The 24,954-nt window shown below is 41.3% G+C and overlaps 3 protein-coding genes across 4 annotated transcripts; all 3 read left to right on the top strand.

Annotated features, from left to right (window-relative positions):
• The first annotated feature begins 1,144 nt into the window (after window positions 1-1,144).
• On the top strand, window positions 1,145-5,168 carry zbtb8os (zinc finger and BTB domain containing 8 opposite strand). Its single transcript, XM_080012943.1, has 7 exons — window positions 1,145-1,341; window positions 1,782-1,806; window positions 2,080-2,201; window positions 2,286-2,368; window positions 2,889-2,941; window positions 3,218-3,254; window positions 3,488-5,168. The coding sequence occupies exons 1-7, from the start codon at window positions 1,260-1,262 to the stop codon at window positions 3,572-3,574; spliced, it is 489 nt and encodes a 162-aa protein (XP_079869069.1). The 5' UTR covers window positions 1,145-1,259; the 3' UTR covers window positions 3,575-5,168.
• Window positions 5,169-9,861: 4,693 nt separating this feature from the next.
• Window positions 9,862-15,640, top strand: LOC307238805 (KH domain-containing, RNA-binding, signal transduction-associated protein 1-like). Of its 2 annotated transcripts, XM_080011951.1 has the most exons (11): window positions 9,862-10,173; window positions 10,759-10,886; window positions 11,171-11,287; window positions 11,454-11,600; window positions 11,706-11,830; window positions 11,957-12,221; window positions 12,337-12,413; window positions 12,507-12,568; window positions 12,708-12,885; window positions 14,593-14,655; window positions 14,859-15,640. In XM_080011951.1, the coding sequence occupies exons 1-9, from the start codon at window positions 10,017-10,019 to the stop codon at window positions 12,815-12,817; spliced, it is 1,188 nt and encodes a 395-aa protein (XP_079868077.1). In that variant the 5' UTR covers window positions 9,862-10,016; the 3' UTR covers window positions 12,818-12,885; window positions 14,593-14,655; window positions 14,859-15,640. The 2 variants fall into 2 exon arrangements, with proteins under 2 accessions (XP_079868077.1, XP_079868076.1); XM_080011950.1 differs by having other exon boundaries at window positions 12,708-14,655.
• Window positions 15,641-16,380: 740 nt separating this feature from the next.
• Window positions 16,381-24,706, top strand: tmem39b (transmembrane protein 39B). Its single transcript, XM_080011902.1, has 9 exons — window positions 16,381-16,714; window positions 19,407-19,596; window positions 20,342-20,561; window positions 20,673-20,756; window positions 21,564-21,718; window positions 21,936-22,272; window positions 22,622-22,809; window positions 23,928-24,048; window positions 24,325-24,706. The coding sequence occupies exons 2-9, from the start codon at window positions 19,463-19,465 to the stop codon at window positions 24,556-24,558; spliced, it is 1,473 nt and encodes a 490-aa protein (XP_079868028.1). The 5' UTR covers window positions 16,381-16,714; window positions 19,407-19,462; the 3' UTR covers window positions 24,559-24,706.
• The last annotated feature ends 248 nt before the right edge of the window (window positions 24,707-24,954 follow it).

The following is a 24,954-nucleotide window of genomic DNA, read 5'->3' as shown; positions in this document are numbered from 1 at the left end:
TATTTCCCAAAGGTTACATGGAACAAAAATCCCCACGTTTGAGAGTCCCGGCGTTGTGTCCGTGTCTCCCGCAAGCATCGGTGCACGGCAGCCAAAGTCGTAACAAACTTTTAAATTAGGCATCGTAGATCTAATATGAGTAACTACTGAGCAACTGGATTGCTTATTTTGTCAAAATTTGCTCTGCTCAAATTTGTTCAGATACATTTGTTAGTGTACTAATGAGGTTAAATCAGTGAAAGTTTACAGAGTAAATAAAATGGAGCCCTGGGTAAAGCTCAAAGCCCATTGGTTTACGGAATACGTAACTTGTGCTTAAACCCCATTGGCTCACAAAACCAGGGGCTTGGCTGCTCATTCACAACTAAAGCTACACACACTGAAACAGCCCGTTTTGGAACAGTCCATGTCTAGAGGCATCTCACAACGGTTCGAATGCACAAGCTTGAGTGGTGTTTTCAGCCCAAATCATTCAAAAACATGTTTTGAATTATTATACAGGTGTAACGATATTACAGGTGTAAAAAGGACCGCAATAGGTGCCCTTTAATCGGTACACTGTGCCAAGGCACCTGGTGCTGCATTAGGAATGACCAAAACGAATAAACTATAAACTGATCACCTTCTCTATACTTTTGATTTCATATTAAAATGTGTTTAGATCTACTCTGGTTCAGTCTCAGTGAACTACAATTTAAAGTCGTTTTCCCCAACTTGTTTTGTGATTTGTTTATTTTTAGACTAATATGGAGTCACAAATACTTTTAAGGGATCTCAACAGGTTTATGCTGCATCGCGCGAAAAACCGAAATCGGTCATTCCGAGTTCCCCCCCACTTTCGAGCTTGTGTTCCATTGCTTCTTTTCGGCGAAAACATGGGGGTCCGCAGTGAAATGCGTATTTGTTTATCGAACATGTGAATTCTACAAGCTACAAAACATATGTTGACGTGAGTGAATTCCGACGGGCCCCTATTGAAAGGCTCGGGTCCTTTGCACCTTTCCCAGTGGGAAGTCTGTTTTGCCCGAGTTCCGCCCTCTATGGAACGCAGCAAACGTCACGCCGTACGTGACGCATTCCCCCCCGCTTTCGCTAACGTGGGCTGAGTACTTCCTGACTCGCGTGTTGTTGTTGCGACGCCTCCGAAGAGACGAAGTTGATCGCAACACAACACGCGCCACAACACAATTTAACACACCACAACTTAACACACCACAACACGACTTGCACAACAACACACACCACAGCACAACGCAGCAATGGATGACCGGGAGTTAGACCTGACGGAGGCGCAGAAGGCGACCAAGTCCAAATACCCTGCGATCAACAAGAAATACGAATGTAAGACCGCGCTTCCGATCGCCTGTCATACTGTCTTTCGCCGTTTGGGCTGGTTTGGTGTGTGTGCGCTGACTTTTTGTTTACTGTTTAAGGGTTATATTTGGTATCAGCTTTATTGTACATTCATCTCTTCCTTTTGCTGTTTATTTCCTAAGTTATCGTATCGGACCGTGGCTTTAATTTTTGGACGTTCTTTTTCATTTGCTTCTCTTTGTTTGTATTATTTTGAGGTTTTATCTGTTGGTTTAGTGTATAGTGGCAGATTTCTTCTGGGTACAGTTAACTGTTTATTTTTTTTCATATTTTTATTGTATTGCTTTATTATTATTTTACATATTGTTTAGATGTGATCTACTGGGACACTGAAATATCTCTTCGGCGATGAATAAAGTATCTATATATCTGTCTGTCTATCTATCTATATATCTATCTATTTTCAGATTTGGATCACACTGCTGATGTACAGTGAGTGGAATACACACACACACACACACATACATATATATATATATATATATATATATATATATATATATATATATATATATATACATACACACACACAATGCTTATATATCTCAATGTTATTGGTTTTTTTTACGTTATCGTTAGACCCAATAGGCTAAATAATAATTAAGCAAAACAATATGAATAGAATTTTTTTTTTTTTTTTTTAATAAACTATGGACAATAAACGTATCTGTACACAATAAAACAAAACATGCGTCCTGTTCCTAGAATTCACTCTTGGGGGGATTCTCTGGAGGAGGCGTTCGAGCAGTGTGCAATGGGCATGTTTGGCTACATGACGGACACGGAGACGGTGGAACCCACCGACACGCTGGAAGTGGAGTCGGAGGGTGAGAGCTGTTGGTGAAGCTCATTTCTTCCTTACATAGTTTAGAAAAGCTCTGCTAAGCCTTCCATCTTCTTCTCCGGTGAAGGTGACGATATGGAGTCTCTTCTTTTCCACTTCCTTGACGACTGGCTGTTCAAGTTTAGCGCAGATCTCTTCTTCATTCCCAGGGTGAGTGCCTCCCAGAGCCCTCTGTTTTGACTGTCTTTAACACCCTGGCGACAGGTTCCTGGGAGCCGGGGAAACCAAGTTCCACAGTCAAACGACCGGCGGAAGCACTTTCAAATCGTTCTATTTCATTCACGAAGAAAAGCGTAGACAAATAAATGCATCCATTTTCTCTCCAATCGCTGATGTGCTATTACATTTGTTCTATCTTAGCAATGGTATATGACAAAGGTGAAGTTTTTGGGTTGTTGTTTTCTTCAACTGATCTCCCAGCAAAAACGTTTTAAGAATAAACTAGTCGTGAAGACCTTTTTCTGTTATTTTTTAAAATATATATATATATGTAATATTTATATAATACAATTTCTGCTGTTACTTTTTTTGAACAAGCTTGAATACAGTCAATGGCCTCATACTCACATATGAAGCACTGGGGAAGTATGTAGCACACGTCTTTTTAGTGACTGATTTACTTTCTGTCTTATTTTGCGTTATGTGGCTGAATTGCATTTCTGTGCTACAGGAAGTCAAAGTTTTACACATCGACAGAATGCACTTCAGGATCCGTTCAATCGGGTACGTATTTCAGAACCTTGGGCACTCTTGACTGAAAGGCTTCAAATAATCGGCATTTTGAAACTCAGCCTGTGTCAAAATAAGCCAGAAACCCGTTTTGCTTTTACGAGCCATGAACTTATCAGGGGTTTGTCTGTTCACTGTTGTTACCCTCCAGAGAAGTAGGAGGATGGTTGGATGATTCTGGATAGTATCCTGTACAATTTAAAAATACCTCTTCATTATTCTGTTATTCTTGTGTGACTTGTTTCATAATAATTTTTTCCTTTTATTAAGGTGGGGTGAAGAGTTCAAATTGAGCAAGCATCCGCAGGTACGTCAGCCGGGGCAATGTGTGTATCATATTTTAATTAAAGAAGACTGCATTGAAATATGGTTATATTTGTTTTGCATGAAGTCCTTGAAAAATAGTGCTTAAAAAAAGTACTTGAAAGTAGCACCAGACGAACCCTGACCAATGCTGCTCGGCTGTTTGCCTCACTGCTCACGGATGGGTGTCTGTGGCCTCTGGATACTGACAAAATATTTTGTCCGATGTCTTTCCAGGGAACCGAAGTGAAGGCCATCACATACTCTGCAATGCAAATCCATGATATAGAAAAACCAGAAATCTTTGCTATTGTGGATATCTGACGACACAATTGGAGGCGGATCATGCGGGTGTCACGCTGTTGGACTACTGAAGCCATGGTGTCATACCCGTGGATGGCCATTTAATATGCACTGAAAATGAAGCCCTGTGGTTGGGTTTGCCATTATGGAGGGAGATATTGTCAAAACAGACCCTGCGATTCTGGATGTGTATGATGTGATGGACGTACTGCTGAGTTATCAAACGGATGACACAGAGATCTTTTTCATTACTTTATAAATGATGAGCGTCCTCACCACCATTGGGCCATCTAGGATTTCCCTTCACTTACAGAGTAATTATAAAACCAAAAAACTTCCCATTTTAATATGTATCACTCTTATAGAGTAATTATGAAAGCAAAAAAACTTCCCATTTTAATTTTGTATTAAAGAGATACCTTTTTATAATGGCAATTTTGGCACTACATTGTTGAAACAAAATTCACTATCCCATGTTAATAATCTGATGCATTTTTCTGTATTCTCCCACAAGTTCAAGTTCAACAGAGATCTCTCTCTCTCGCTCTCTCTCTCTCTCTCTCTCTCTCTCTCTCTCTCTCTCCCTGGTGGTGGTGATGGGGGTGAAATTGCAAATAGAATGATCTCTATTTCTATCCAAATTACATGGTTCTCACGATTAGAAATTGGAGTGACAACTGTTGATTAAAAATATCAAGTTTGAACTATATCAAAATCGATCTCCAAGTTGAATCCTAAAAGGTAATTGCAGTGGTCCCTGGGTTGGGGCTTTTTGGAAATGAATTAGCTCAGGGGCATTGACAGGAGCGTCTAAGCCTAACACGCATGTATTTTGGGGTGGTGGAAACCCATGTGACCATGGGGTGAACATGTAGACTCTATGTGGAAAGGTCCAAGCCACCAAAAACACCAACAACATATCCCCAGTTGCCTGAATAACTGACCTATGCAACCTCACCGCTAGATGCAACTATATACTACACACTGCACTTTTAATTTGTGTTGTTCAATTTCAAAAAAGGATATCAAAGTGTTAACTGACTCAAAATAGTTTATAGAAAAACCTTACTTCTTTGTATTTCTATTCCCAATTTCCATGTCTTACAATCCAGCATTTATACAGGATGTATACTGTTTTTTGTTATCCTGCAAAACTTAACTAAACTTAACAATATATATATAGATATATATTTAAACCCCTCATCTTAATTTGTTACACTTGTGTTTTTGTCTGGCAATGAAACATAAGTTGTGATATTTTCAAATACTCATTTCCCAACGTCCTCGTCCTCCCAACCCGGCCCTGCACGCAGAGTCACAGAGACTTCTAGACTGGAAACAGCATTATTTATTCATTTAATTACTCATTTATTCATTAACTTAATTATTCACTTACTTTGTGTTTGTAAATAGACTGTTAACTGCTGACATTATGTAAGCCCTTCCAATGTTTAACAAACGCAGCATAAATTAGATATTATTCTAAATTCATCACTTTGCATCAGTTGAACATTTTGTGGTCTTTACTCCATTTGACTCTTTTATTGGTAACTACATATTTCATATAAGGCCAAGCGCCACCTTCAATGATAATAAAAAGGAATGCCCTCTCTGACCTATTGTCCTGATTCTATGTATTGTGCAGTGGTATTATTTAAACTTGTGCCAGCCAGCACTGAAATTTCTATCTAGCAACAAGGACAATCAACTGTAATCAAAGTAGAATACCGATGATATTGTCTCAAGAAAACAGACCCATACTCAAAATTGAAACTAAAGTCCTTTTATTATTATTATTATTGAATACTAATGAACTGCAAAAGTAAAAACCTTTGTTGAACGGTAGCCCTCTTTAAGTTAGCAAAACATTAGCAATTAACAATAAACATTAGAACAAGGATTACATTAGAACAATAATTGTAAATATAAATAAAGCTGCAGGCATCAATACTTGGGGTCCAGGGTAGTCGACCCTTCATTAAAGTTAAATGGAGGAGTGTGCATTGGCTCTCTGTTCCAGTGTGTTTTGTGACCGCAGAAGTTAATTTGTTCCAGCCTGGTTACAGTATAATTCTATGATCGGGCCGTGTTTGCGGCTGCGGGTGGGTTTCCTACGCTGCAACCTTAGGTGGTTACTTTTACGGAGTAGGGCTGCATGATTATGGCTAAAATGGTAATCACGATTATTTTAGTCAGTATTGTGATCACGATCGTTCATCCGTTTTGGAGAACAGAATTATTTTATGCCACTTTTTAAATCAACAGAAAACTTCACAATAATAATGTATTTTATAAACCTATAAATGAATAAATAAACTAAGGTAAGTGGTTTAACTGACTTCAATTGATATATAATGAAATAAATTGTGGGTAGTGGGCTACACCGAAAACACAAAAGAATGAAAATATTTATATTTATATATTTATATTAACAGATACACAATAAATACATGTTCCTTGTGTTATGTAATTGCATATGGTTATTGTTACCAGTCATTATAATTCAGGATGTTTGTATACATTGATATCTCTGGAATGTCTATAAATTCTGAGAGTGATGTTTTTCCGTTTTTATTTCGTAGAACTGTCAGTTGTCCTCAGAAACATATATATTTATGACGTTTAATACACTGCACTTTGTTTCATCGCATTGTCTTCTGGTAATACTTAAAAGAAAAAAATTCAATCATAATAAAGGTTCATTGTAATAAAAAAATAAAGAGTTTGTATCTTATATTCCTTTAATTGAAGTCCAATCTTGGAGCACGTCATATCGCAACCGCCCTGAATACACATCTTATTCAGATTGTCTGTGGGTTCGTCGGATCCATGACGTCCATACAGGTCTGACGTCAGTTACATCGCCACGTGCCGCCATCTTGGTGAGGACGTGGGTGTTGACCAATCCGTAGATTGCAACGCTATTGTGGGATTTGTGTGAGCTGTCATTTGTGCGTGCCGATCTGACCGTTCCCCCTGAACTGCCGCTCCCTGGGTGTTTTTTTTTTGTTTTGTTTTGTTTTTCGCACCAGTAAACCCGAGAGACTCTTGTGCGTGAAATTCCATGGAGATCAGCATTTACAGAAATACTCAAACCAGCCCACCTGGCACCAACGATCACACTGAAATCACATTTGATCGTATTGGCTGATGAGATCATCGCATGAATAACTAGGTTTACAGATATTCCCAATAACGTTCTCAGTGAGTGTATATTACAATATATTATAAAACATAGAAACAAGCCATTAAAACAAACTCCCCTCTCCCACCCATCTACCTTTCTCCGCATCTCTCTCTCGAGGAGTTAATCCGTTTTGGACTCCTTTCTCTTCCGTGTGGATTATTATTTTTTTTTTGTCACTTCTCGCAGCGTCGAGTAGTTGCGCGTCCTTTACAATGCAGGCGTAGAAATCAGCACAGGACACGCAATACACGCCACCCGAGGTTTGGGAGCGTAACCGCCAGGGGGCGCTCTTTCACCCCCCCCACCCATTGGCTCGTTCATGTTAAGTAGACGGTGGGTGGCGGTTTGCGCCTCAAAGTTGGTATTGCAACCCGCCAAAAAACAAAAAACAAACAAAAAAAACCTTAAGAAGAAAAATAATCGTCGCACACGCCACAGTTTGTCTGTTTGCGTGAAAAATACTGAATAAATTGCGTTCCGAATTTATTCAATAAGGGAATTTAGCATGTCACTGTCTACGGCAAAAAAAAACAGGCGCTCACCACACTTACTCCGCCTTACCCCACAACATTAAAATATGTAATATATATATATATATATATATATATATATATCGAAAATAGGAATGAAGTCGTGTTCATATTTTATTTCATATATTCTGTTTTGTGTCTGAAGGAGAGAAACAGCAAAACGAGCTGCGTCCTCGTTTTTAATCCAAAAGTCTATGGTTACCTGGCCGTAACTAGGGGTGGGCGCTACGGCAAAGTTAGGTTTTCGATCCGATACCGAGTACAGTAACCCGGGGTCAAGTTGCCATGCGTGGCGCGGTGAATAACACGTGAAAATATACGATACTCTCCCTAAGTATGTTGTTTATTTATTTGCCATTGATATGTATTCAATTAAGTTTTATTTTACAGTTTAAGTTTCACAGTAAAAATAAATAAAAAAAGTACTGTTTTGTAATTAGTTCAAGTGGCGCAACTATCACCGGTGCACCAGGGCCCAGTGGCCGCTAGGGGCCCCATCACCTCGGCGGGATGGCCTCATGGGCCCATCCCATCGGCGGGATCACCATCACGTTACTCCACTGGTTAGTTGTTTTTGTGCAGAACAGGTTTCAACAGTATTTTTCACACTTATATAATACTAGTAAAATAACGCATTGAAATAAAACCTCACAGTCAGACGAGTGCATGTGTGCCTTCGAGTGGACTCCTTTTTACACAAGCAAATATAGGTCTTTTGAGTTCCCCAAAACAGGTTTTGCAGTTTTCTTTTTTCTGAAAATACCACTGGGATTATGCATTCCAGTCATTCTAACGTGCGCCCAATCCACCTGTGTCAAAACCGACTGTGCCGACGCCTCTAATTCTGTGAGCCGCCCTGGGAACTGAGCTTTTTACTTCGGATTCTGTGGTATTTCTCTGTAAACTTTCACCCATTTCACCTTATCTACCTGTTTGTCAGTCGGTCAATCTGTTTCCGAACAAATGTGAGGCGAGAAATGATCAACAATAATCCAGTTGTTGAACCGTCACTCGTATTCGATCTACAGGGCTTCGTTTAAAAGTTCGTTCCGACTTTGGCTGCCATGGGAGCCACGGGCACCGCACCGCGACGCACCCGGAATCTCTAAACATCAGAAAAAAAAAAAAAAAAAAAAAAAAAAATAAAAAAAAAAAATAATATATATATATATATATATATATATATATATATATATATATATATATATATATATATATATATATATATATATATAAAATAAAACAACTAAATACATCACAAAAAACAACACAATTTTGTGCGTTCAGAGGAGTATTTTGTTCACAGCGATTACTTTGTCATTAGTTTACCTCATTATTTGACACTTTGGCCACGTCCAATATGAACATCTCACACTGTAACGTGGTATATATGACAAAAAAAAGACAAAAGACGTTTCACTGCATATATGTATGAGCGTATTTATATGTATGTGACGAGTAAACCTCTTGAAAATTAAAAAAAACCCAAGCTATTTTACTTATTTTGGAGAGGGAAACTGCTCCCTTTTTGCTATAGATTCTTTTGTCGCTCGAATCGATCTTCAAAACGAGGCGGAGTATTGGAAGTATCGACACTTTTGGTATCGATCCGCCGACCCCTAGTCGTCACGGTTATCATCAGTGTGGCAAGGTTCGCGGTTTTCCCGTGGAATTGGGATACGCGGGTTCTCGGGACTTATTTTTGATGCAAGTTACACGAATATGTATAAATAAAAAATGGGCTGCGGATTTATGAAATGGCATGGACAGAATGGCTGGGTCCCCCCCCCCCCACACATCTGGCAACCCGGGTTATCCTTCCTTTACGTCGTCAGCCAACCGTCAACCCTTAAGTGAACAGGAGAATAGCTGTAATGTAGCTGACAAGTTCAAAATGCAAGTGTTGATATCAAGGTTTGAAATAACTATACAATTAATGTCGCTGTAGAATGTGATTTTCAACCAATACCATTCTTTGATACGAGACTGCGTCTCGAAAGAAAACACAGACCACGAAACTGAGCGGGAGAATGGTATAATGCTGCATTTCATTAAAGCCGGAAATCGGGAAAATGAGACATTTTACGGGGAAAAATGCTAAACGAACCGAATCAGAATCTCGGGGCGGATCGCCCGGTCCCAAGCCTGTCGGGATAACAGTTCCGACGTGACAGAGGCATGACGGCACACAGAGGGGAACGAATTCCATTTTGGGTTTTTTTTTTTAAATATTCATTTAAACAACCTCCGTTTACGACCCAACCTCTCTGTAGTTACATATTATGTAAGCATGCATTTTGTACCGTGCAGAATTCACACGCCGGCCAAGTAAACACGCACTACGGGCGATTTGTTCTGTTTTCCCGAACGGCGGAGCGCAATGGAACATATTTAGCGCATAATGTGGGGACTATCAATTCGGAGTTACGTATTTCCCAGGTTCAATGGAACCCAGCCTACGCCTAAACGGCCCGCCCATAAAGATGACCTCGCGAGATCGCAACACCCACACCAGGCAAATAATATCGCGGGATCCTATCAAATCTGCGCGAGCCACGGTTTCCAGAGTGTTATCTGCGCCATTCCTCCAGCCGAGCCACTCCAGGTTAGATAGCGGAGAGGAAGGACTCTGAAAACAGCATTATACCATTACGGCGAAATATCTGTCCCCCCCACCTTTTTTTTTTTTACAGCTAGCCAGTTCTGACAGTTAAGGGTATTAGCTTTGCTAACCTAAGTGTGCACGATGAGCCTTGCGAACGACAAGCCAGACGCCGCCGTGGATCCGAGCCTGGTACAAAAGAAATCCAAGATGGAGGACAGCAAGTACCTTCCGGAGCTCCTGGCAGAAAAGGACAGCCTGGATTCATCCTTCACTCACGCCATGAAACTTATCTCTGCAGGTATTGTGTTCCACACCAGCTACACCGATGTAGGCGCGCCGTGTTTTGTAGCGCAAGGTCTTTTCCCCCCTCGATAACTAACGCTAGCTGAGTCGCGGCTAGCTGAAGGCTCGAACAATGGCGTCGGAGTAACACGTGTTTGTCGTTCATGGCGAGGTGTTTGTGCATTAATAGAGTAGAAAAGGCATACAAACGAACCAAGACAAATAAACCACTGAAGCAACAATTCACACTGTAAAAAAAGAACAACACATTGTGCAAGTTTGCGTGTATAAAATTCAATCTGGATATTCAAACAAAATACACATGCATTGTTCAGGTATCTCGGATATTTTATTTTTTTTACAAATCCATATGTCGTTCTAGAGATCCTAACAAGATTTTATTTTTCTGCATACCGTTTTTTTGATGTTCTAACATTCATTAACTGACGCTCGTCCTTGGAGATCTTGATGTTTTTATATAATTTGCGTCCGTCATGCCTCTGTTCGTCGTGTCTATTGAAAAATTAATAAAAGCGTGTGTTTAATGGTCCTATCTGAACTACTAACGAGACGTTTTACACCGACTTCTCCCTGTGTGCAGAGATCGAAAGGATCCAGAAAGGCGAGTCCAAGAAAGAGGCAGATAAAGAAACATATCTGGACCTGTTTACCACCAGAAATCTTAAACTCAAGGAGCGGGTGCTCATTCCATCCAAACAATTCCCAAGGGTAGAGTCCACAATTTTGCATTTATCCCCTTTCCCATTTCTCCTTGGTTTAGACGAAGAAATACAATTTGGTAAATTGTGTGCTACAATGCCCTTCATTGTACAAGCAAGTCGGCAAAGGTGGTGGATTGAATTCTATGTTAACTACGGGGTCAAGAAACATAGCTATGTTGAATTTAGTTACCCCCATTTGTTTCTCACCTTGATCGGATACTGCAAACTGCTGGTGTCCAGCGAAAAGTATACGTATACATTTCCTTGCTTTATTCTGTCTTTTGTTCATAGGTCAACTTTGTTGGTAAGCTTTTGGGACCTCAAGGCAGCACAATCAAGAGGCTCCAAGAGGAAACTGGAGCGAAGATCTCTGTTCTGGGAAAGGGTTCCATGAGAGACAAGGTTAAGGTAAGAATGCTGTAATTATGAGGCAAATCGTACTCTATCAATAGCTCCAATAATTACAGTTAATCCTGTCAGAAACTGTTATTTTAAAAAGCAACAGAAACTTAAGTGTTATGTCATCCCACTGCATTTTGGTCAACATGTCATTTGCTCTGGATTCGATCTTCAGGAGGAAGAGCTGAGGAAGGGCGGCGAGGCTAAATATGCACATCTGTCCATGGAGTTGCATGTGTTCATTGAGGTGACGGCTCCCATACCAGAGGCCTACATGCGCATGGCTCACGCGATGGATGAAGTCAAGAAGTTCCTTATCCCGGTATGCGTCTAATATGACACACCATGTCTCTGATCAGGGCTTCGTTATTTAGCCACTTATAGTCTTGGATGAAAACAGGCTGATAATCTGTCGTGTTTGTTATAGGAGCCCGGTGAGCAGGAGCAGTATATGGATCCCCACTACCTGAACGGGGCCCAGGATGGTTCAGGCAGGGGGCGAGGTGGTCCAGGGCGGGGTAGAGGTGGACCACACAATGTTGGTGGGCCCAGGTAAGACCTGTCATTGTTCTTGCTTTATTTTCAGTGTCTGTTTTCTTTTTTTTATATATATATATTTTTTAATATAAGCAAAAGGATCTAAAGCACCGTTATCGATGCTCTTACCTTTTTTCACAGGGGACGAGGAATGCCTCGTGGAGCACCTCGTGGTGCACCCCGTGGTGGAGCTCCCAGGGGAGGTCTAGGCAGGGGTGGTGCCTCTAGAGGTGCACCGGCTGGTAGGGGTGGGCCCCCTGCTCCACCTGCCAGAGGAGGGGCTGCTCCCCCCCGCTCAAGACCCCCTGCATCAGGGGCACAGAGGATGCTCCCACCCTCATCCCTGTCCCACCAGCTTCCTCCCCAACAAGCTTCCCAGCCTAAAGCTGACGGCTATGAAGAATATGTAAGTGACATACTCTCCCTGACTGATTTTAAGTTTTAATTCATCACAGTTGTTCTTCATCACAATAAATTCCTCTGGAATGTTCGATCAGTTAATATATTGATTTTCTCTCCAGCCTTCATATGAAGAGTCCTACACAGAGCCAGCCTATGAGGCCTACGATAATTATTATAGCCAACAACCGGCACCCGCGTAAGTGAGCGAATTCGATTAACGTGGCTATCCCCACCCCCCCCCATGGTTTACATCGGAACGGGTATTTACTTGGTACCATTCTGTCCCCAGAGATACTGAATACTATGATTATGGCCACGGAGAGCCCCAGGAGGCTACGTATGAGACTTACAGTAAGAACATTCTTTCCCTTCTCCTCAGCCATATGAAACTTTGCCGTTTTTATTTTAAAACACTGAGATAAACATGTCTCACGATAGCCTCACTTTACATGTGTTTGAAAAGTCTGTATTTTTTGCTGTGTCTTCATAGCTCAAGATGATTGGGAGGGCTCGTGGTCCAACTCTGGAGCTGGAGGCAAAGCTAACCCTGCCAGGCAGACCAAGGGAGCGTATCGGGAGCACCCATACGGAAGATACTGAATGGCTTCTGGTAGAGGGTTGCCCTAGCAACTGCCTACAATTGTAACACGTTTTAACTTTTTCCAAAAGTAATTTCCCTCTTGTTGGTTCCTTTTTTATGTTTATTTTATGTTGACTTTTTTTATCTACTTAAACTACAATTTTTGTTAGATGCGTTTTTAGTGTACAAGATAAAACTGCGACGTTTCATTGCTCTATGTTTCCAGTAAATGTCTTGGTACGTGGTTACAAAAAAATTCAATGGAGGAAAGATGCACTGTTTAGTTAAATCTGTTTGATGGTTATCATTTTGAGTTACTTGTTCCTAACAAGAAGTGATTGTGGCGATTAATGTTGTCAATTAGGCTGCATTTCAAATGTCCCCAATAACTGGACAACAAAGAATATCGATGGTGAATCAAAGTAACTCCAATAAAAAGATTTAATTTAAAAATCCAAACCCAGCTCTCTGAGCTCTTCGGAGTTAAAACACAAACTTTCTAGAGGTATGCTGTATTGCATTTGTGTTAATAGCCTATCCAAATCTTCTCATGTTCCATTCAGATAATCTCCTAAAAATCCCGTAAAATCTGACCACAATTGCCTTTAGTTTTGGCGCACTTAGTTTGATCAATGTATTACAAGTTGTTTTTGTTATTTGTTTTTTTTGCAGTTAGAAGTAGCAAACGGTCTTTGCGGTCTGCAAAGAATCCTGCAGCCAACTCAATACCATGTGCATAATTTTAGGAAAACTGTCTGTTCCAAAGTAGTGCGGTCTCCAAAATGCATAATGCTTGTGTACTCTTTGCTAAATAGGATACAAAATATATCCAAAAATGTTTTGCTGCAGTGCGTTGTATCAATAAAGGCTAGTTCATTTTTAATCATTCTAAACATGGTATTTTGCTTTTGTTGAATCAAAGAAGAGCCCTTATTAATTGCACATATATTTTAGGTGCTCAACTCTCTGGAACTATTCAACATTAAAAAAAAACAACAAAAAAAATCTTTGTTCATCCTTAGCACAAGCTTTTCGTGTTTGTCTTCAAAGTTTTATCTAGATAACCTCTGCAATGTCATCCTCCAAAACAAAAAGCTTTTAACGTTGTGGTAATACATGTCTGCTATTGTAGCTTCTAGTGCTCTAATGTGTATTATGTCATCAACCTTTAGCTAGCATACCTCTTGGAGCTCTTCAGTGAGCAGTGTATCTTCAGCCATTTGAAATCACTGAATTTCAACAGTATTTCAAATCAAGCTTACAGGGATCTTACTTGACCTTGATCCAAAGTCATGCTGGCTGTTGTTTTATAAAAGAAAAAATTCGCAGAGGAGAGGATTCTAAAAGCCAAACGATCGCCACAAGAAGGTAAAACTAACCCCAACACTCATCTGTTAGACTATTTGTTTTGTCTTCTGTATAAAAGATCAAGTCATGCAAGTCATCCAAAACCTGCTGTCAAAAACACTTTTACGTTTAAAATCTGCTACTGGTAGTTATTTATTTCAAGAAAAATTAGCCATACAAAACAATCACAAATGGTTTTAATGCAACTCTTGCTCTAATAATAATGGTCCATTCATTTCACTCACAAATACCATCTTGAGAAATTGGTAGAGTGTAGAATGCTTTCAATTTACACTTGCACTAAAAGCGTGTAAAATCCCATTGAACAAAAAACTCCTTTCGACTCAAGATGCATGATGCATTTATAGTATAATTGTACATGTTGCATGGGTGTGTTGTCCAATGTGTGACTTGCATATTGGGTCTGATTTAAGTTTTCTGTTTTTAGGTTGTCAGGGTTGTGGCTAGGAAAAGTTGAATCCTTTTGCGACAGCCTAGAAAAGAGGGCTCGGTGAGTTATGTTCGTTATAAACCTTGGCATGCGAGAGTCATTTTAGTTGAGGGTTAGTGTGAAAGCATTTGTTTTCCTAGTTTGAGTGGAATGTTCTTCAGAAGCACATTCAACCCATTCATGACTAACCATTCTAGCTACCAAAAGACGTAACGCTAAGTCCATGTTGATGACTTGTATTTTATTGTATTCTCTTCTTGCAGGTCTTGCAGTAAAGTGCTTTGCAGTGTCTCGGACATTGCAGGCTGGACTCCTGTGTGGGAGTACTCTACCACCTACAATGTGTGGGAATAGTCTGCCACCTACAGTGCCACAGTGTAGTATGAGCTTTCAGGTAGAAGTCCACACAGTTCCAAATTGCCAATCACTTTGTGAAAGCAAACATGGATTGAAAGGCTGTTTTGAGGCTAAAAGTCTGTAGCCACATGTTGGAATCATAACGTGTTGGAACCATTTTTATTTTTTTAATATTGAAGTTGTACAACAAGTGTACCAACCCTTTCAAAGTCAAATGACACATACACTTTTGATCAAGGTACAGGTTGCATAGGATAACAAATTAACCTTGCTAAACAAAAGTTTATTTTTGACTTGGAATGTGCTTCCTCAGCAGCACTCAACTTGAAGCTGTATAGCAACATGTCATCAGTTTGAATTAACATTTAAATCCACGCCACTTCAAATACTTGTTGGTAATTTCTGACGAGTGAAAATAAAGGCCTTGCCATGTTTTGCCATAATATACAATACCAAAGAACCGCAAGTGCCTGTTTGTTTAGGTATCTCGGATATTTCAAATTTTTATTAATCTAAATGTGGTTCTAGAGAACCACACAAGATTTATTTTTCTGCATACTAAATATTTAATGTGCAACAGTGAGTTGCAACCTGTGGAGAATTGAAAGTCCTTAAAAAAAAACCCATCAACCTGTTCGTAATGTGCCTTGTATTTTTTTAATATTTAAATAAAAAAATGTGCATTTGCTCTCTTTGAATATTTGCTTTCACTGGGTTTGTCTTTGAATTACTCTCCTCCTGCGTTAGACGTATGAAGCTGTGTACAATTGTTTGTCACTTGCATCATATACATGAGAGCCCCAAAGTGTATATATGTAAAAATATCCATATCCACATGTTTTTGCAGGGATAAGTACAGTGTATATGCGGTCTGTTGCAGAGGGTGCAGCTTGCACACAGATGAGTCCATGAGTTGGCTGCTATTTGGCCCTTCTGTTTAACTTTTTTATTTTTCCATTGTCTAGAATACATGTTGAATTCCCCAGAAAATATTTTCCCCACCTCAGCCTTATTTATTTAAAAAAATTTTTTTATCATCCATGACGCTTAGATGTTTGGATTAAATGGCACCTCCTCTTTGTGATGTCACATCCCCTTTATGATGTCACTTGAATAATCAATGCAGTCGTTTTGGAGGGAGAGTGCAAAACCGATGGACACAACTAATCATTTTAATTTAAAATCTTATATTTTATCAGTGTGCGCTGGGTGGATGGATGGGGGGGGGGTATGTACTTATGAAAGTATTGTAGATTTAACTTCCATGACTATATACGGACATGAAAACAAACAGTCTTTTGGGGGAAAAAAAATAGAGCCCGACATTCCAACCGCCTCCATGTTTGTAGTTGTTGTGAGACGCCGGAAGAGAAAGCGGCCTACAAAATGCCGTCATGACGTTTGAGGTCCGCGCCCCCTATGCAGCAGCAGCAGCAGCGGCGGCGATCTTCACATCAACAATGAGGATTCTCGCTCGTTGCCATGAGGACCTTGGCCGCGTTTCGAAGACGATTCCGAGGCAGACGTCCCCGTTAACCCAGCGCGACGCGCCCCGCGGCGGCCTCTAGAGCGGAGCGCCCGCGTCCCGTTCGCTTCGGCGGCGAGCTAACCCGCTAGCCAGACGCTAAGCAAGGCCTCGGGTCTTTTGTATTTTCGTCGGTGCGCGTCGTCCTTCTCGGCGGAAACGTCGGGGGTCGCGGCTCGTTGTCGAAACCACGTTGGTTCCCATGCGGACGCGTGTCCGCAAACTCTACTCCTCCAGGTAAGCACGGGGCCGAGCCGCCGTACAAAAAAAAAAAAGCACCACCCCCCCCCCCCCCCCAGAAAAAGAAAGCAAGGACGCTCGTCTGCCAGCTTCCGCAAACATAACCATATCGAAGCCATATAGAGAGCGGTTCTTTAGCGCGCGTCCTGAACCCCGGGGGCATCGCGGTGCCCGGTGCCACCCCGAACTGCTGACGGTGATGAGCTAGTGGTTCGGGCGGAAGGGCCAGGCCACGGGAGACTGCGTTTTGCGTTCGTTCTGGTTGCCTCTTTCTGTCGGAGACGTTTGCACTCCTATACGGGTCGTTTGCCTTGGTAATGCGCGGTGCGTTGTTGCAGATGCAGGCATACGAAACATAAGCAGTGTAGAAAAACACCACAAAAGCAAATACACAGAGTGTGTTCTATGCACGGGATGAATTAAATACGGTACAACATGGTGAATACGTATGTATGCAATAGTGGTGATGCTCTGATAACAATGTCAGTTATTACACTGTTACTAAATGACCAGTGCATGCCCGTTCAAAAATGTTTTGGCCTAACTGATGACACACACACACACACACACACACACACACACACACACACACAATATCACTGCTGTCCACGTTCCACGTCGGGAGATGAAACCGCCGCTGCCGTGTGTTGTTTATTAATGTTAGATGCCTCGTGTGTGTACAAATTCCACGCAGCGCGTCCTTGGGTCCGCGGCGATACACCCGCCGAGTGTGAACTAGATCGGATGAGCGGTTGTCGAGATAATCGAAGGGCAGACAGACATATTCCTTCCTTTGTGGTTAGATTGGAAGATAGATGACGATGTCCACGCCCGAAGCGAGTCAAAAGCCTGAATTTAGGTTAAGTGTTAAAAAACAAACAAAAAAAACGAGGAAAAAAAACCCGTTTCTCAGAGACAGCCAAGGTACAATTAAGTCATGTTGATCTGGTGCTGTATAGTCCATCTTTACTTTTTTTTTTCCCATTTTTCTCATTACTTTTGATTGTACATCAGTGTACCAGTCCTTTCAAAGTCAAATGACACATACACTTTTGATCAAGATACAGGTTGCATAGGATAACAAATTAACCCTGCTATACAAACGTTTATTTTTGACTTAGAATGTGCTTCCTCAGCAGCACTCATTCATATCCATGCCCAGTTAACACTACTCCTAACATCCTCGCCTGTCGTAGCCCTTTAATGGTTCTTTATCTGGTGAATAGATCACATTGAGTTTATTCTGTATATATTTTTACATTTTATTTTTTGGACTATGAAACTTTTTTTGTGCTACCCATCTGTCTGCACTAGAATGCACCAACCCATACCAAGAAGAATTCCTTGTAACAATGTACTTTTTGGCACATTAGCAGAATTTTCAACAACAAAGAATTAACCAAGAATCAACGTTTAAATGAAATCACTTAAAGCATCAGTTCATACATGTCAATGTGTCGGTGTGACAGGGGGAAAGCAAAACTGAGGGACACAATTAAATAATTTAATAAAAAATTATGTTTTTATATTTTATTAATAATGTGGGCTGTGTGGTTGGGGAAACAGATTTACTACTTAAAATAACAACATTGTGGTGGTAATAAATCTTTTGTAATATTTGTGATTCAACTCACACAAGTCTATACGGACATGAAAATAATCAGTAGTCTTTTGGAAAAAGTGAAATTAATTGTTTTAAGCTTGGCAAACATGTTGACAGATTATTGTGTTTTACTGACCTTATTAAATATGTTGTGGACCCAAATGGCACTCCCTTTGTGGAACTAGTACATGCCTGTTCGAAATGTAGGACTTTCTAATGTCACAGCTGAACAAAATGTCAATGATTTAGTCCTGTGTTCCACAATGGAAGAGGAAACTGCCGGTTAAAGTTATAGACCAGGGAAAGACAGTCTTTGTGACTCAGTCGCAAAGCCATGAAGCCCCGTCTGTTTGCTATTTATTTGAAGTTAATTGATATTGTACACATGTCACATGTCCAAATATCACCAAATTCGACACTGCACCATCATGGTTCCCCAGCAATACACCCGCCAAGTGTGGAGTAGATTGGATGAATGGTTGTCAAGATAGTCAAAGACATACAAACAGACATACATAAAGCATACACATTCTTTCCAGTGCATGCCCGTCAAAAATGGCACAGTTTAACATAATGTAAGAACAAATTTTGCAATTAAAAAATAAGCACCAAGTGCCGCTTGTTGCACGGGGACCTCCTCCTCTTGCTCGCGTGTGTTAAGTTGAAGGTCATGTGCCCGGCGCTCGGCTCGCATCTCCAGCGCTTCCTCTGTCCTGATGTTAGCAATGCACGCAGCTGCATGTCAGCCGTGCATCACATATTGGATGATGATGTCACAAGTTGCCCCACTTGGTGGAATTGGACGATGTCCCAAAGTGCCCCAGCTGCACAGAACAGCTCGTTGTTAGTTAGTGTGTTCAAAGTTTATTGTTATTACACGTGTTGCGTTTCCAAATTGCACCAAATGCGACACTTGCATGTCCTTGGGTCCCCAGCAATACACCTGCCAAGTGTGAAGTAGATTGGATCAACGGTTGTTGAGATAATCGAAGGACAGACCGACTGATTCCTAAAATTATAGATCAATTATTTACTTGGTCGAATAAACATATTCTGATTCCGACTTAATGTCCTCACCACCTACAGGTGAAGAAAACGCAAACGAGCCGCAACCGATCTGCTGAACGGAGGTTGTGCCTGCAATGGCCGGTGGAAGGAGAGGGGCAAACCGCACTGCGTACTGCAGGTCACCGCTCAGCAGCGAGCCGGGGTCCATGAGCAACGGCAACCACCACTCCACAAGTTCCCCTGTAACAGGAGTGAGATCTCGCACAAGGTGATAGGGCCCTACTGTACTACCTTGTCTCAAATGTCCGTCAAGTTCTTCATGTTTGGAACAAACGAAAAGCTGCGAGTTGGTTAATTGAGCTCTGTTTGGAGAATAGCTGGTTCTCCTTACTGTAAGTCGTGAGAGTAAGACAAATATCTCACAGCTGTTTTGAGTAACGCAGACCTTATTCTGATATCCCTGGAATTTCCCTTTGGGGATTAATAAAGTATTTTTATCTTTTTTTTTTTTTTTCTTGTATGTGATGCATGGATCAGCATTGCACCTGGTTTAGTTTAAGACATTCATAAATAGAAAATGGGAGAAGATTTACTGTGGTTTGTACTGAAGTACCAAAGTCATTACATCATTACACCACATGTGTGTAGACAGGCATCCTGATATTGTAGGACGACAGAATGTCTTATTATATAATGATTACTTTCTGCCACTTTTATAAGTAATGCTGCAATACAATGACTTGTACTTACTCTAGCCTTACTGCCACCTGCCCATACGGGGCTCACTTGTCAGCGTAGCGCTACCTAATGTTAACTTTTTGGAGAACGATAGTTGGACATATGTGTTATTTCTCATCTTTTGAAATTATATCTCTTCATTGACTGGATGAACACCTGGATTCACATCCGGGGATTGTTAGAATGTTATCTTGTCTTAAATATTATCCTCAGCCTTTTAAGTCCTAGTTTGCATGAGTTCCGCTGCTGTTGCCTAAAGTACGTTGTGCCTTCAGGAATGGCTCTGGGACAGGCATGTCCAGCCCCCCACTGGCGGCCCAGACGGTTGTGCCCCTGAAGCACTGTAAGATCCCTGAGTTGTCCGTGGACCGCAACGTGCTGTTTGAGCTGCATCTGTTCTTTTGCCACCTCGTGGCCCTTTTTGTCCACTATGTCAACATCTACAAGACTGTGTGGTGGTACCCGCCCTCACACCCGCCCTCACACACGTCGCTGGTGAGTTCTCTGTGGTCGACCCGCCCACCATTGGCACATGTGGCCTTTGGCAGTTCAATCTGTAATGATAATGTCAGCCTTTTATTTATTACTTTGTTGTTTTTCATACAGAACTTTCACCTTATCGACTATAATATGTTGGTGTTCACAATCATCATACTGGCACGAAGGCTAATTGCAGCCATTGTTAAAGAGGTAAGTATTTTTTCAGCTGTACATCTGCTATTTACTTTTAGCAGCCTTAGCCTTGGTGTAGCCCAGCGTCAAGTAAACCATTAAAAAAAAAAAAAAAAAAAAAAAATTTACCCAAATTGAAAGGAGTTTGTTTAAATTTGACATTAGTTACCATTCTATAACAATTAAGGGCTGTGCAATATGTCCGAAAAATCTTCTTTCCCGATATCGGTCATTTCATATCTCAATCACAATATATATCGCGATAAAGCACGTTTTCTGTATATTCAATTAATAGTTTATATACAAAAAAGAAAAACAAATGGTAAAGCTTACTTGTGACGTGGCCCGTCATGGACGGCGCTCTCAAATTGACAGAAGAGATAAAATAAGGATGCTGTATACTGCATACTGTATATCCAACTTATTTGCAAACTTGAAGATGTCAACTTTAATTCACCCTCACCTTACGTTGTCGCAGCGCGGTAGCAGAGGGGCAAATGCTGTAATAATCCATCCATTGAGTAATTTCCTGAATGGCGAGGTCCGTCCATGTTTGTAGAAACTCTATGATGTAGAAATATAGAAACGGTATGAAAAAGGTATATACGACAGTCATTTCTCTTATCACCTTACGATATATATATATCGTCATATTGCACATCCCTAATTACAATTTAATACAGAAGTTTCCTCCTGGTTTACATTCTAATATTAGTGTATATCTCACTGGATGCTGCCTATCCATTTGGGAGTGGTGCCGGTAATAAAAACCGTTACCGATTTAACTTGTCCTTTCACCGCCCTCCCTCCTTTCCCTCCCTGCAGGCCTCGCAGAGTGGGAAGCTGTCCTTCCCTCACTCCATCTTCCTGGTTATGGCACGCTTTGCAGTGCTCACCTTTACTGGATGGAGTCTGTGCCGGTCGCTCATATACCTCTTCAGAACCTACTCAGTCCTCAACCTGCTCTTTCTCTGCTACCCGTAAGTACCATCCTCGTACCACGGAGGGCAATTTCTTTCCAGCTTTGCTTACTAACCCACTGTGACACAAAGCATTGATGAGTGAGAAAAGCGATGTCAATAAAATGCAACACTCTGGTATATCACCAGTTGTTTTTTCACGTCTATAATCGAAAGCTATAGTGCATAACTTGCTTTAAAAAAAAAAAAACCAAAAAAAACACCCCTCCACCTGCAGATTTGGAATGTACATTCCCTTTTTTCGCCTGAACTGCGATTTCCGGCGAGTGGGGCCGCTGTCGCCGATCACCAGCATCGGCTCCAAGGAGGTGGGCGGTGGCATGGGGCGGGGCAGGGACTACCTGACGGTGCTAAAGGAGACATGGAAGCAGCACACCAGCCAGCTGTACGGCGTCCAGGCCATGCCCACGCACGCCTGCTGCCTGTCCCCGGACCTCATCCGCAAGGAGGTGGAATACCTGAAGATGGACTTCAACCTGCGGATGAAGGAGGTGCTGGTCAGCTCCATGCTCAGCGCCTACTACGTGGCCTTCGTGCCCGTCTGGTTTGTCAAGGTGAGACGCTGGCGGGTGAGCAACACGACGGTGTCACAGACGGGCTTTGATCTTAAATCAGGACGAAGCTAATCTTATGAAAATGAATCCATCATTTAAAAATGCCTTTCTGAGACGTTGCTTAATTTAAGATTGACAAGTTCAAGACGAGGATGTCCTAGACTAAGGCGATGAAGGGACTAGTCAGCTCCTTCCGTCTGGTCTTGGTGCTGGTCTTGGTGCTGGTCTTAGTCCAGATAATCAATTTCCTCTATTATCAAGGTGGGGGATTTTTTTTTCTTGTTAGCTTTTGGGATCTTAAATGCGTTTTTTTGTGAACAATTATCTTGAATCTGACTTTTCCTTGTAGAGTACCCAGTACGTGGACAAGCGCTGGTCCTGTGAGCTCTTCCTGCTGGTGTCCGTCAGCACGTCGGTGATCCTTATGAGACACCTGCTGCCGCCGCGCTACTGCGACCTGCTGCACAAGGCGGCCGCCCACCTGGGCTGCTGGCAGAAAGTCGACCCCTCGCTCTGTTCGAATGTCCTGCAGCACATGTACGTAACTTCTCTGAGGGATGTTTTGCTCGCGGGGCTGAAAAACGGTGCTCGCCGGGAGCTTGTCTGTACAGGTTCAGGTGGAAGCGCTCCTTGGATTACAACCATGAAAATAATTGAGTCAAGTCAGCAATTTACACTCTTGCACGGTTCTTACCAATACCTTGATAATAGCGGCCCTTTTGTGATGAATTGCTTGAAAAGAACCCCCCCCCAAAAAAAAAAAAATTGAAAACCTGAAATATACCTGTTTTTTTTTTTTATTCATGTCATAACGTCATAACATGTTTTCCAGAATTGCTTTTACAACATAGATTATGCCAGGAAATGTAAATTTAATACAGCATGGTTGGAAGTAGACACGTGTGTGTGTGTGTGTGTGTGTGTGTGTGTGTGTGTGTGTGTGTGTGTGTGTGTGTGTGTGTGTGTGTGTGTGTGTGTGTGTGTGTGTGTGTGTGTGTGTGTGTGTGTGACTACGATTATATTTTAATTAATAAAGATCACATTGAAAATTGATTATACAGTGGTACCTCGACTTACAAATGCATCTACTAACGACTAATACTAGATACGAGTAGACATAGTCGTGAAAATTTGTATCGACTGCTCCAAGATACGACCGTGGAAATTTGCAGTTGGTGCGTCGGCAGTCAGTCAGTCAGTCAGCAGTCAGTCAGCAGGCGACCCACATCGTGTGTGCACGTAGTTCGTGGCTTATCCATATTTTTTTCATATTTACTGTGTTTGTGCTGTGTATTTTGTTTATTTTCACTCTTCATGATGAGTCCTAAGAAGAAGGATGATGGGAAAAAGAAAAAGGCAATGATTCCCATTGAAACTATGAAGGAAATCATAGAAAAATAGCAGCGTGGTGTATATGGGAAAAATTGCTTCGACATACGACTGTTTTAACATACGACCGTTCTTATAGAACGAATTACAGTCGTAAGTCGAGGTACCACTGTATTTGTTTTGCGTGAAGTCCATTAAAAACAAATTTTTAAGTTTTAAAAATTTTCTTTAACGCCTGAATGAATCTCATCTTCATCAGACTCTGCATCATGTATTTTTGCTCTATTTAGGATCATTTGAATTCTGTTTTCTCTCTCTTATCCTAGATGGACAGAGGAATACATGTGGCCCCAGGGTGTCCTGGTCAAACATAATAAGAATGTCTACAAGGCCATGGGTCACTATAACGTGGCAGTTCCCTCAGATGTGTCACATTACCGCTTCTATGTGAGTACATAGCACAATACAAAACACAGTATAATATAGTATATTACACAACTGTAAAATCCGTCGGACGGCATTCTGTTCTGAAATCCACAAGTGCAACCTTGGTTTAATCAAAAGTTTCAGATTAAAGATTAATGCAATGAAAGGTGTTTTGAGAATTTGGAATCAGACACCGTACTGTCTCCGAATTGTTTTGAAACATATGGCGACGTATTTGACGTAGACCTGCTTCTATGTCTCGCTTATTGGTTCACTTATATGTTTGCTTATTTGCAGTTTTTTTTCAACAAGCCTTTACGAATATTGAACATACTCATCATACTGGAGGGTGCCATGATATTCTACCAACTCTACTCGTTAATATGCTCTGAAAAGTGGCATCAGACAATCTCCCTGGCTCTGATACTCTTCAGCAACTACTACGCCTTCTTCAAGCTCCTGAGAGACAGGATCGTGCTGGGGAAAGCCTACTCGTACTCAAACAGCTCGTCTGAGCAGAAAATCACTTAGAAACCACAAGTTATTGTGGTTGACCACTTAACCATGGGACAAGGAAACCATGTTTGAGAGCTTTGTATATTTTCTACAACTGCATTTTGTGTCACTGTTTGGTTATGTTCTGATCTGCCATAATTAAAAGAAAAATATTTTTGTATTACTTTAAACGTTTGCTTTGTTTCTTGGGGGGGGGGGGGGATGTTTTGCCCCCTCGCCACCAGAGGCCGCTCTTTGACAAATGCTTTGGTCGGGACATTTTTGTCCATTATCACCACTTAGGGATTATCCGGCGAATTTAACCACCAGGAGCGATGGGTTTCTCTGTTGTGCCGTGAAGCTAGGATATAAACGACTGGACGGAAAACTTCGCATTCGTTTCAAATAGTCATCAGTCGCCCAGGAGGAAGA

The sequence above is a fragment of the Zeus faber genome (genome assembly GCF_960531495.2).
Source record: "Zeus faber genome assembly, chromosome: 13".
Classification (NCBI taxonomy): Eukaryota; Metazoa; Chordata; class Actinopteri; order Zeiformes; family Zeidae; genus Zeus; species Zeus faber.
This window is presented reverse-complemented; position numbering and strand designations above follow the sequence as displayed.